General features: G+C 46.7%; 1 protein-coding gene and 1 pseudogene across 1 annotated transcript; both read left to right on the plus strand.

The window, feature by feature from the left end:
• Positions 1–4,357: 4,357 nt before the first annotated feature.
• LOC146723008 (uncharacterized) lies at positions 4,358–5,385 on the plus strand (annotated as a pseudogene).
• Positions 5,386–8,290: 2,905 nt separating this feature from the next.
• On the plus strand, positions 8,291–9,616 carry LOC146723009 (uncharacterized protein F54H12.2-like). Its single transcript, XM_085483355.1, has one exon. It carries the CDS (start codon positions 8,291–8,293, stop codon positions 9,614–9,616), a length of 1,326 nt encoding a protein of 441 aa, XP_085339481.1.
• The last annotated feature ends 3,511 nt before the right edge of the window (positions 9,617–13,127 follow it).

Consider the following 13,127-nt stretch of genomic DNA (forward strand, 5'->3'; position numbering starts at 1 on the left):
CAAGTAGCGAACTCCTTGCCGATGACCAGAGATGCAGCTTTAGGCAGGGCAAGGGTAAGTCGCGAGGGCACCCGACGCGTAATTTCACTAGCGGTAAAGGAGAGGATTTCCGGCGTTACCGAAAAGGAAATAATAAAAGAAGCAATACACTCGCTACTAGACGTTATCCGAGAATTGGGCTTGCAATCGATCTCGATCAGTAAAGGCAACGTTGACAATGTAGATTGGAATACGATATATAACCTCTTAATTAAAATACTAGACGAAATCGACATAAGAATATTTATTTGTACGAACGACATAACGGTCCCCGGAAAGGACCAAAGGAAACAAATTCTCGCCGAAAATCATTGTTCCGCGGTAGCAGGACACAAGGGCATCACCAAAACTTACAATAGGATTAAAAAATGCTACACCTGGAGCGGTATAAAAACTGATGTCCAAAATTTCGTCAAAAACTGCCACGCGTGTCAATTAAAGAAATTGGTTCGCGTAAAAACTAAGCAACCAATGATCCTAACCGACACCCCCGATTCGGCCTTTGAAAAGGTCTCCATGGATATAATGGGTCCCCTCCCAACCACGAAACAAAACAATACGTACATCCTAACTATACAGGACCTGCTAACCAAATACTCCCTTGCGATCCCACTCCGACAAGCAGGAGCGATACAAGTAGCAGAAGCATTTACTAACGACCTTATTTGTACATTCGGCGCGCCAAAAGCGATCCTCACCGACCAGGGCTCACACTTTATAAACAGCCTCATGAGGACAGTAGCCCGAAAATTTAAAATCAAGCAATGTAAGACCACAGCGTACAGACCACAAGCGAACGGATCGGTAGAACGATCACACCAGGTACTCTGGGAATATTTGAAGCAATTTGTTGATAAAAATAGTGAATGGGATCAAATTTTAAAACTAGCATCGTTTTTCGTATAATACGAGCGTACATGAGGGTACAAAATACACTCCGTACGAACTCATTTTCGGGAAAATCGCGCGGGTCCCCTCGAGCGACCCGGACATCGAAAGCATGACTAACGAAAGCTATACACAATATTTAACCACACTATTCAACAAATTGCGCGATTCCCAAACAGCCGCACGCGAAAACTTAAATAATGCTAAGAATAGAAGTAAGAAATACTACGATAAGAAAATCAATACGCGTAAATTTAAGATTAACGATAGCGTTTATTTACTTAAGGAACCTAACAAAGGGAAATTAGGAGACCAATATACAGGTCCCTATAGGATAATAAAGATACTAGGTAAAAATAACGTTAAGTTAGCTATAAGCAATAGTAAGACTAAAACCGTACATATGGACAAGTTAAAGCCCTCACCACATCAAGCCCCCACCCTTGAAGACCCCCACTCCGAAGACGAATATATCTCGGACGCCCCAACGGAGGACGGGCCAGTAATCAACCAACCACGCTAAGATGAGGACTCTCGCAATTATCCTGGGCATGGCCTTCCTGGCCCCACTATCCAGCGGACTAATCGGATACGACTGTGGAGGACGGGGACCTGAACATCACAACACTCTTTTTTTTTTTTTTTTTTTTTTGTTGACGCAGTGGGAATCCTCATGGATACCACCGCTCTCCGGGAAGAGAGCGGATGGTTATGTGAGACTTCTTGTTCCCCTTGGCCGATCCACTAATGGATCGGTCAGGGGGCCCAAGACATACTACACTAAACCCACTGCGGGTGTCCACCTCGGGCGTTGGATAGGGGGACGGCGAGGATGCTGGATTCCCATGCCGTCTCGCCGCCCCCCCGCCAAGCCATCTCCGGGGAGCTGCCCTGGCCTTGCGGCCAAGACCCCTCCCCGACCGCGCAGTCAATGACTGCGCGGTTTCCTCCCGGTTGCGGCGCAGGGCGACACCAACCCCACGCCGCGCCCTCCCAAAGAGTTTGGGGGGCGGGGTCACGGCTCGAGTATCCCGCTCGAGCCGCCACCCCCCGCCTCCAGAGTGGTGCTCCCTCCCCCTCCCGAAGGGAATGGGGATTCGGCATTCACCCTGGAAGCCCTCACCAGGGGGTCCCTCTCTGAAGGAGAAAGACCCCCTCCGTGGACGGCGTTGCCCTCCCACCGGTGCCATATGGCTCCCGGTGAGAGGACCCCGCACGTCACGTCCTCATAGAGGGGGACCCAGGCGCCCCGACCGAACAGGCGAAGCCTGCCCGACAGGGACACGTGGCCCCCCCTCGGCCTCCCCGGCTGCGGCTCCCTCCGCTCCCTTGGGAGTTGGGAATCGGCCGCCGCCGAGGAGGTTTACCTTGCCGGACGCGCGGGGGCACCCCCAAAGTGGGGGTCACGCCCGCACGCCCGGCTCTCGTGAGGCTCCAGGGGGGGGGGCATTGGGGGCTTAATTGTCCCCGGCCCCCCCCCCGGGAGCCTCATCCTGCGTCAAATTCCGACGCAGGTATGTTGTTGGGGGTGGACCCCCCCCGATCCGCGCCGCCACAAACGAGCAAGCTCGTCGACGGCGCGGAAAGGGAAAGCCCAGCCCCCCCCTCCGCCTCCGTTTCTTTTCTCCTACGGAGGTTGTACCCCCCCGACCCCCGCCCCCGCCGACGGGCACGCCCGTCGGCGGCGGGGGAGCGGGAGGGGGCACACCTCCCCCTTCTGTGTCTTCTCCCTCTTCTTCACTGGGGGCGCCCCCCCCCCCGATCCCCGGCATCACGAGCGGGCACGCCCGCCGGTGCCGGGGAAAGAGGGGGCACGTCCCCATCCTCCGTCACTCCTCTCTCCCTCTCTCTCTCTGCCTCCTCCTTCTGCAGCATAACTTTGCTGCAGAAGGAGGAGAACGCCTTCCAGGCCTCCTCTCTATCTGTCATTGCCCTCACTATTGAGGGCAATGACAGATCCCTCCCCACTGTGGCCACGAGCTCCTCTCTCTCGCCCGCCCAGGCAGCACACTCTTCGAGTGTGTGCTGGGCGGTGTCTCGCTCGTGGCCACAGTGACAGCATCGCGTTGTGCGCTCTTTTCCAATCCTGTGCAGGTACTCACCGAAACAACCATGTCCGGTGAGCACCTGCGTTGTGTGAAAAGACACCCCTTCTTTGACCCTGTCTAGCCAATTCTCTAGACAGGGTCGTATAGCCCCGACGGTGCGCTGTCGTGGCAGCCTCGGATCTTCGAGGCTGTCCTTCCATCTCTGGATCAGCGCCCGTCGGGAGTGGACCCTCACCGTACGCCGGACTCCGTCCGTTATTATGATGCCCGCCCGCTGATATTCACGCGTACGCGTATATACGTCCGCGTACATGCGGGCGAGCATCTCCACTGGGGGCACTCCGGAGAGTACCCCCACTGCCACCCAGCTCACTGTCCGGTAGCCCCGGCATATTCTGTTAGCCACCCGCCTTTGGACTTGCCTTACGGCGTCTCTTGGGCCGCGGGTGGCCTCCAGACGTTTCACCCACACCATCACAACACTCTCCCTCTTAGATATCGAAGAGTGTAAAACCAACAGCATCGAACCTAAGAAGGAGGAAGTCTATATACAACTACTCCAACGCAGTGAATTCGTGCATACACCTGCCTACAAATGCAAGAGCGAAATAGACCGGACTATATTTTACTGCGGAATGCACTCGCATATAGCAGCGGTGCAGAACGGAAGACAGGAGTATATCCACGAAATATCGGCAGATACATGCCGAAAATTGCACAAAACAGGGACCATATCCCTAGGAGTTAACCAGCACATTACTGGGATTAAGCCAAATGCAACAAACCTAAGAGCAATGACACTCGCAGGATCAGTTAAGACAGACGGAAAATGCAGCGGCACCCAGTTCAGCGACGCATACGGCTCATGGGACGACGTGATCGTGCAAGCCTCAGTACGAATCACGATACGACAATTGGAGCTGCCCGTTGGATACAATAACAATGAAGTGATACTTCCATCCGGCACTCGCTGTCCCGTAACGACAGGCGAATGCATTGATGCCGACGGCGCCTCCACCTTCTGGACAATCCTGCCAATTGACAACTGTCACTTTGGACGATACGATGTTCTCTACGAAGGAATAGCATATCGATTGTCGCCCAGCACTCCCCAAGAGGAAGCGCCAACGATTTATACAGTCACGGCGCGTGACACAACCTTCGCATTAGCAAGGACAACCGAGACCAACGTATGCGGATACAACCTTTGGCGAACGGAACATCCCAAGCTGTGTATCCTCGAAACGAGGCCCGAACGGACATTCAAAAGCCGTTCCAAGGTCAGAATCGACAACCTCGACATCTTCACATATGTGAATTCAAAATTTATATACGTCGAGAAACACCTGAAAACCCAGCTGTCCCAACTATACAAGGATATTATGGAGCAAAAATGTGCACTGGAAAGGCAGATTCTCCTCAACGCACTTTCTCTAGCAAGCATAGCACCTGACGAAATGGCGCATCGAATAATGAAGTCTCCAGGTTATACCGCCATAACTGCAGGTGAAGTTATACACCTCATCAAATGTATACCTGTCAAATGCCGCCTACGACCTACCGAGGAGTGCTACAACGAACTCCCCGTCACTCATCAAAATAAGTCACTCTTCCTCTTACCAAGATCAAAGATACTTACTAAAGCCGGAACATCGAGGGATTGCAATGAACTATTACCAACTCTATACCAAATACACAACACCTGGTATAGACTAACACCGAAACCCGTGGAATCGGTGGCACCGCCTACTATCAGGCCTCTAACCAAACCCTCATGGAAGTACGTAAGCCCGGATTCACTCGCTTCCAGTGGTATCTATACGAACGAAGATCTTGATCGTCTTCGCGACCATATCATGTTCCCCGTGGAAAAACCCTCCATGCTCCACACAATCGCCAGGGGAGCAATGGGACAGGAAATTCCTACAGGCAGTTTCTCCTTGCTGAATTTATTAGACGAGAAATCTCTCGACCGAATAGCGGAAAATACCGGAGCCAGGCTATGGAAGGGATTTATAAGCTTCGGATCCGCCAGCGCCGGAGTACTTGGCATCTTCGTTACCGTACGGTTGATAAAATTAATAATCGACACCCTGATCCATGGGTACGCACTCACTCGGTGTACGGATGGAGTCTACATCTACTCGGAGCCATTTGGACCTCGGTGACCAACGTCCTCCTACACCTTGGTAGATCAGCGGACGGAGAACAGGACAACGGACGAGAACTGCTACACCTGAAACCCACTCCAACGAACGAAGAAGAAACACCCTTAACCCTGCCCACACAACAAACCCCTTCGATTAACGAATCAGACAGTGGCAAAGTGTGTGCAAAAACTCACCCTACGAGTGTTCCCCCAATGAAAGAGTACGGCGAACTAAATAAATATTTACATAATCAATGTTAAGTTAAGAACCTAATCGTAGCGCATAGAAAACTAAGTCCAAAATGTTGGAACATTAAATTCCAACATTTTTATTTTAAGGGGGGAGGTGTCACGTCCGGCCGTATAAATTTTTTCGTTTACTCCAAGTTCCTTAAACGCTATTTGAAAAGCGCGCCAAAGCCGGCCATGACGCTTAACTCCGCCTAGAAACTAAGCGTGGCGCTTCGTAGCGCCTAAGGATCTCCCACCACGGTGAGAGCCCCTACTCCGGAGAGTTCCCCCTCTCCAGGCCGCCGCAGGCCCGAGCCGCCGAAACGAAGGACCTCAGAGCAGTCCCGAATTTCGGCAGTTCTCTGCGCGACACCGAACAGTATAGTCGCACTCCTAAATTCTAACTCTAAGTCCAAATTCTAAATCCTAACTCTAATTCTAAAATTCTAACTCTAAGTATAATATTCTAACTCTAAATTCTAAGTCTAAATCTAAATTCTAATTCTAAGTTTTAGTCTCGAATTTTGTACTACTATACGAATAAATCAGTGTATTCATGTGTGAAAACTAGTGTTCAGTATTCTTCAAAACTTCCACTCCCGTGATAAAATACGATAGCGTTTAAATTTGTCATACGGCGTTTGAATTCAGAATAATTCAAACTGTGTTTGGAGCGGACCACCGCTCATTACAGTCAGAATTAACATTCTCAGCATTTGCCAAAATAAGGAATTAATAGTGAGGTCCGCCGCATATCAACCCTCCTTATTTGAGTAATCATTCAGAGGATGCATCAAATTCAATATGCCTAAGACGCGACGCGCAGGAAGGAAGAATCAATTACGGAAACTAAACCGACTTTATCGCGAATCAGCGACCGAGGAATATTCTCAATTCCTCGGAGTGGAATATCAGGCCGATCCTGAATACGAGAACATTTTCAACATTAAAAATAATAACAACGACGAACTCCTACAGTGGAAATGCATACCAATAACGTTCCAACCACGACGCCTGCCGCCGCCAAACATCCCAGTGAACGACCCTCGCCGCACGCACTACCTCCAAGTACGAGCCGACACGATCAAGAAAGTGCTACTAAAGGTAAGTGAAATTCACGTTAACCTAAGGAATCGCGCGTGTTAGCAAATTCAGAGACGCTTCTACCACGTGGAAGAGAACATTCTAGAAAAATCTCCGACGCATTTTTCCTCTTTTCCATCGTCACTGCGGAAGCTATAAAAAAAAGGTCGGGCTATAAAACTAGGGTCGACCACCACATGCGGTGCCACCCTCGGAATTCTAACACGGAAAAACGCAAATAGTTCAATCTCTTAAAAATCTTGTGTCTCAAGAAATAACTTCGTAAATCCGTACAACAAAGTAGTCATTTAAACAATAATCAATTGAGAACACTTTCGATTTACCAACATTACCGACGATATACCGACATACGTTCTTTTACCGACGTTATCGACAATATACCAACATACGTTCTTTTACTGACATTACCGACGATATACCGACATACGTTCTTTTACCAACGGGTTATCGACACCTTACTGGCACCTTACCAGTGTTTTACTGAACAATTACCGACGGTTTTGCCGACGACTACTAACTTCTCGATAACTGCCGGGTTCACCGAAGATCTACGAGCGAATGACGCATTATCAATTCGATTACGCAACAAACACAAATGTGCCCACTCACCCTTAGAGGTATAACTCCTCCTCCAGAAGTTAATCTCTTTGTACCGTTTGAATCCTTATTCTATTGCCAAGTTGGTGTCGGGTACATCCATTTTGAGACTAAGGCAGCTCTCTGCATTTCATGCTACTCCACCTTACCTAGAGTCTCGAAATTACTTTGGACAAGGATTCGGAAGCATACTCTAATCATAGGCGGAACACCTATCGGAATAAATTGCGGAGTCTGCAACTTCCGACTTACCCTCACGCGAATCGGTGATTTGTGCGAGCTTTGTCAGTTTACGTACGAAGATTACTTACGCAACCCCAACGACGTTTCGCATAGAGCAATCGACGAAGCTATCTTTATTACAGTAGAGTCACAGGTAGGTCCCACGCAATAATCCGATCACCTCAGTTCCAGCGCGAATAACCTCAGATCGCGGGTATCCCCGGGGAGAATCGCATAGATTCGCGTACCCGTAATAGCGATCGTGTCTCGTGGAAAAAGCCGAGCTTTGCATTCAAATTTTCGCAGCCGCGACCCCACGAGACGTAACATAATATGGATTATTATTTGGAGTATTATAACGGATTACAAAACGGTGGAACTCGCGGCGGTGGAATTCCACGAGTTTTTGTCGGTTCACCCTATCAACGAGGTCATGGAATAGGTAGTTTTCTCGGAGGAATGTTCAGACGCGTATTGCCTTATTTAACTAGAGGACTAGGGGCAGTGGGTAAAGAAGCTTTGCGCGCCGGGGTTAATATAATCGAGGATGTTGAAAATAAAATGCCGTTAAAGGTAGCTGTCAAGCATCGTTTTGAACAATCGCGTGACAATCTTAAGAGAAAAGCTAGGGAAAAAATAAGTAGTCTAATGAAAGGTAGGGGATATAAATCGGATGAAAAAATTCATGTAGCGCAGTTTCCTTTCGGCAAGCTTAAGAGTCACGTCGCTAAATCCTCGGTAACCGCATCGCGTAAACGTCGTAAGACAAATAAGAAAAAAAGTTTATCGAAAATCAAGTCGCGTGGGAAAAAAAGAACAAATACAAAAAAAACTAAAAATAATACGAGGAAAAATCGCTCGACTGTAAAAAGACTCAAGTTGTCCGCGAAACGGCGTAAAGCTAATAGCGGTAAAAAGCGTACAGTATACGATATATTTTCATAATCGCCATTATTCTAAATACGTTTGTTCGTGACAATAACGTTGGTAGAGCAGGTGGTGAAAGAAAAAAATGTCATTTCTTCACACACACTCGAGCGAGTGTTTAAAGAGCGAGCTCGATCTCTTCTCTTTACCGCCCACGCAAACTAGCATCGAAAGTTCGCAATGGATTTATTACAAACCCGTGACCTCACTTTCGGACGACTCCCCGCTAGAATTCGTCATCCCGGGTCACGGAGAAGAATATTTAGATCTCACACACACGTTACTAAGTCTTCGGGTACGTGTAGAAACCGAGCCGCTACCCGGTCTCGCCACCGGATCCGCCGTCAACGTGGGCCCCGTAAATCATTTTCTTCATTCCATCTTCAATCAAATCGACGTGTATTTCAATCAAAAGCTCGTGTCGCCTCCAAACAACGCTTATGCGTACCGCGCGTACATCGAAGCGTTGTTAAATTATTCATCACCCGCAAAAACTTCCCATCTAACCTCGTGCTTATGGGATGCGGATATACCCGGTCACATGGACGATACAGTAGGAGCGGAAGGCAATACCGCTATAGCGAGGCGAGCTCGTTACATACGCGGAGGGCGCGCGCTAGATCTTATAGGTCACCTCCATTGCGACGTTTTCAATCAGGACAAATTCTTAATTAATGGCGTCGAGGTGCGGTTGAGACTCGTGCGCTCGAAAGATACGTTTTGTTTCATAGAAACTAATTGCACGTCGAAAATTCGTATACTCGATGCAAGCCTAATGGTGAGAAGAGCAAAAATAAGTTCCGGAGTATTACTAACGCATGCTAGAATGCTGAGCAAAGTTACCGCCAAGTATCCGCTTACGAGAGTTGAAATTAAAACATTCACGATTCACAGTGGGGTTGTGGGTAAATCGTTAGATAATGTAATACTGGGACAATTACCGAAACGAATAATAGTAGGTTTCGTCGATAATAAAGCGTTTAACGGTGACAGAAAATTGAATCCGTTTAATTTCCAAAATTACGGAATAAATTTCTTCTCGCTATACGTCGACGGTACACAAATATCCAGTAGACCGTTACAACCGGTTTTCTCGTCTCGCGAACCGCTTTACATCGAAGCTTATCATACGCTCTTCTCAGGGACGGGTATCCATTTTTTGAACAAGGGAAATTCTATAAGTAGAGATGATTATTCTCAGGGATATACGTTATTCGCTTTTGATCTTACACCTGATCTATCCGCTAATTGCGCCGGTCATTGGAATCTCGTGAGACACGGAAGTCTTTGGTTAGAAGTGAGATTCGAGAAGGCACTCACCGAAACAATTAATTGTATCGTTTACGCCGAATTCGATAATGTCGTAGAAATCGACGCATCGCGTCAAGTTATCGTCGATTTTTCCGGTTAGCTTTTAACGCTCGTTCACCAACATGTATTCATACACAGTAATGTAATACGCGATTAGAAAATTTTCCCCCCTCCTCTTCCTTTGGAAATTTCGATGACGCTATTCACGAAGTGGAAACTATGTAACGCGCTAGAATGAATTCAGTTTTGTACGAGACACGAACAAACGCGCACGTTTCGCTAAGAGCTTGTACCTCACCAACGAAAATCTCACAATATGGACATAGTCGTCGACATACAAGGTTTCCGCGATGAAGCCAATAAATTTATCGCGAAGGAAGTCGCCGTTGTCGCAATCGATGCTCCGATTGTCGAGCATTGGATTATGATGCCACCATACGCGTTTGGAAAATTACCCGCAAAAGCAAGACGAGAAAACAATTGGCTCTCACGAAATTATCACGGTATCGAGTGGTTCGACGGCTCAGTTAATCCTAAATATTTTACCTCGCATCTCCGCGAAATCGCAAGACACGCGCGCTGCGTTTACGTCAGAGGTAACGAAAAAGCAAACTACTTGAGGAATTTACTTTCCAGAGATATAAATAATTTGGAGGGTACCTCACCAGCATTTAAAAATCTACCGGATGAGGAGAATATCGTACAATATTGCGGTCATCACGGGATTCGAAAATTTGGAACCTTTCATTGCGCGTTATACAATGCTTATAAATTAAAATGCTGGCTAAGTGCGCAAAATAATTGCGAGAACGTTTCGACCTCTACCGAAGCTACTTGTAGTTCTGACGAAAGTTGGGAAATTACCTTCGACGATAGCGACGATAAATACGACGCCGCCGTTTCTCGCGATGTAAATGAGAATATAACTAAAATACAAATAGAGGAGAAAAATCAGCAAAACAACGAACAGCAGATTGAAAAAGAAGAAGAGAGATTTGTGATTTCTGAACCGTCATCGACGTTGACGGATAGAAACAAGAACGAAACAATTTCCATCTCGACGCAAACTGACATTGAAAACCTCTCAAAACAACTCAAGATAGAAAAAGACGCATTGTCGAAAGAGGTAAAAACTGGTATTGTTCAAATAATACCGTACACTCGTTCGTATTCGGGACAAAAAAATGAACTCTCGCGAAATTCTACAAGCATTGCGTCATCTAGATGCCAGACATGTTGGAGTCTATGCAGCCGACAGAGTTCCGAGGGTGTGGACGAGGTCGACGGCTATCGTCGCTAACACCGACAATCACGATCGACCTGGAGAACATTGGATCGCCTTCTACCTCGATGAACACGGCACAGCCACTTACTTCGACAGCTACGGATTACCCCCCTTGTATCCAGGATTTCTCATCCGACTTCGACGAAACTCCATCATCCATCGTTGGAATATTCAACAATTACAAGGAATTTTTTCTAAGACTTGCGGACAATACTGCTGTGTATTTTTATATTATATGTGTAGCGGCTATAATCTTAATCAGTTTCTCGCTCTTTTTTCCGAAGATTGTGAATATAACGATCGTTTAATCATACACTTATTTCGTAAAATTTTTACTCACAAAAAACAAGCGAATCATAACAATATATAATATGAATTTTAGTATTAATAAATAAATTTTGTTCTGTAAAAATATTTTAAATATAAATCATATTTGTACTTTTAAAACCATTGTTCAATTTTCTTTCACTTCCTCTTTCCAGAAATTGTTATTTTAAAATAAAATTTTATCCGACATTATTTCAACAATAAGCATTCTTTCTAATCTACGATGATGCATTATTTTTTTATCGTGACACGAGTCGGAATGCTCGCCAGTACAAATATTTGCGTGTTCTTTTTTATTACCCTACGGCATTGTCAGTTACTACCTGCCACCGATCCCCGGTCGACCGCATGACGCTTTTCTTGGTCAAAATGTTTTTACCCCACCCCGTCTAATATCGACCATTTGATTCGACGAGCTATCCTTGCCATACGTATACCCTAACTGTTTTTACCCCACCCCGTCCAATATCGACCATTTGATTCGACGAGCTATCCTTGCCATACGTATACCCGTACCCCCATACCGTACCCTACGCAACTTTAGCTTAAATACCTCATCTAATCCTTAGACTAGTAAGATCTCGTTTAGCTCAACATACTAGGACCCTGCTCGGAAACACGAAGGCCCCAGGTTCAAATCCAGAGGAAATCAGAAAAAATAAAAAAAAATAAAAAAAATTCTCATCCCCACCTTTCAGGGCCAGTCGCCATTTTTTTTTTCCCCAACATCCTCTCCCCCTACACCCACACTCGGAAAAACCAGACGCCGGTGGTGGGGGAAAGATAAGATAAGACTCGGCGCCAGACGGGTCGGTGGTGGGGGTTTGTTATGACGGGCCATAGTGCCCACTATACTACTTACGCCGGGTTTCCCGGTTTCCGGTCTCTTCCTGCTACACGCCGGGCAACGGGTTTCTCGTTGTTACGCCGGGTTTCCCGGTTTCCGGTCTCTTCCTGCTACACGCCGGGCAACGGGTTTCTCGGTTTCCGGTCTCTTCCTGCTACACGCCGGGCAACGGGTTTCTCGTTGTTACGCCGGGTTTCCCGGTTTCCGGTCTCTTCCTGCTACACGCCGGGCAACGGGTTTCTCGGTTTCCGGTCTCTTCCTGCTACACGCCGGGCAACGGGTTTCCTCGTCATTACGCCGGGTTTCCCGGTTTCCGGTTTCTTCCTGCTATAAGCTATACGCCTCCGTACACCATATCTCTAAGTTATACCGGGTAATTTGTAAATCTTTTCCGGACACCGCTACAGGCTACACGTCTCCGCATTTTGTTTATACCGGGTAGTCAATAAGTTTCTCTATTTAAGGCTTTATGCCAACAAACATTTTGTTTATACCGAGTAGTCAATAAGTTTCTCTATTTAAGGCTTTATGCCAACAAACATTTTGTTTATACCGAGTAGTCAATAAGTTTCTCTATTTAGGCTTTATGCCAACAAACATTTTGTTTATTTGTTTCTTTTTGAATAAACCTAAGCATTGTTAATAAGGAATAAGCGAGTCTGAATCTCCCCCTTCCTCCCGAATCCTGGAACCGGCGAGCCGATCCGCGGCGTCGGGAAAGGTGAACCGTTACAACCCTTTTTTCGTTTTTTTAAAAATAAACCCGATGCCAGTTTGTAACACTTAACTTCGTCATTATTTGACATCTGTTTCGTAATTTCCCAGAAACTGGCAAAATCGTACAAATTCAATGATTTTAATTCCTGAGGTCTATTTGGATAGTAATCATCGATGAGTGACGAACAGTAAATATTCGTAGAATTTTCATCGAGAGCTTTAATTTCATTAAATGTTTTAACTTTTCTATTTCTCACCTCATTAACATCGATCCATTTGACAACGGTATCATTATCCGTACCGTACAAGGGATTCCCAATAGTGTATCCGCAGCTTCTAAAGCACCGCATTCTCTGTTATTTAATGAACGCATTGCAAAATTCCACAGTTTCGATGCCAAAGACTTATTCGAATCTATCACTTCAAAGTCTGTAT

Source organism: Nylanderia fulva, unplaced genomic scaffold, assembly GCF_048542155.1.
Source record: "Nylanderia fulva isolate GAGA-0341 unplaced genomic scaffold, ASM4854215v1 Scaffold246, whole genome shotgun sequence".
Classification (NCBI taxonomy): Eukaryota; Metazoa; Arthropoda; class Insecta; order Hymenoptera; family Formicidae; genus Nylanderia; species Nylanderia fulva.

Excerpts from the sequence above, each read along its gene's own strand:
- LOC146723009 (XM_085483355.1), top strand. The coding sequence starts at position 8,291 with ATGTCATTTCTTCACACACACTCGAGCGAGTGTTTAAAGAGCGAGCTC.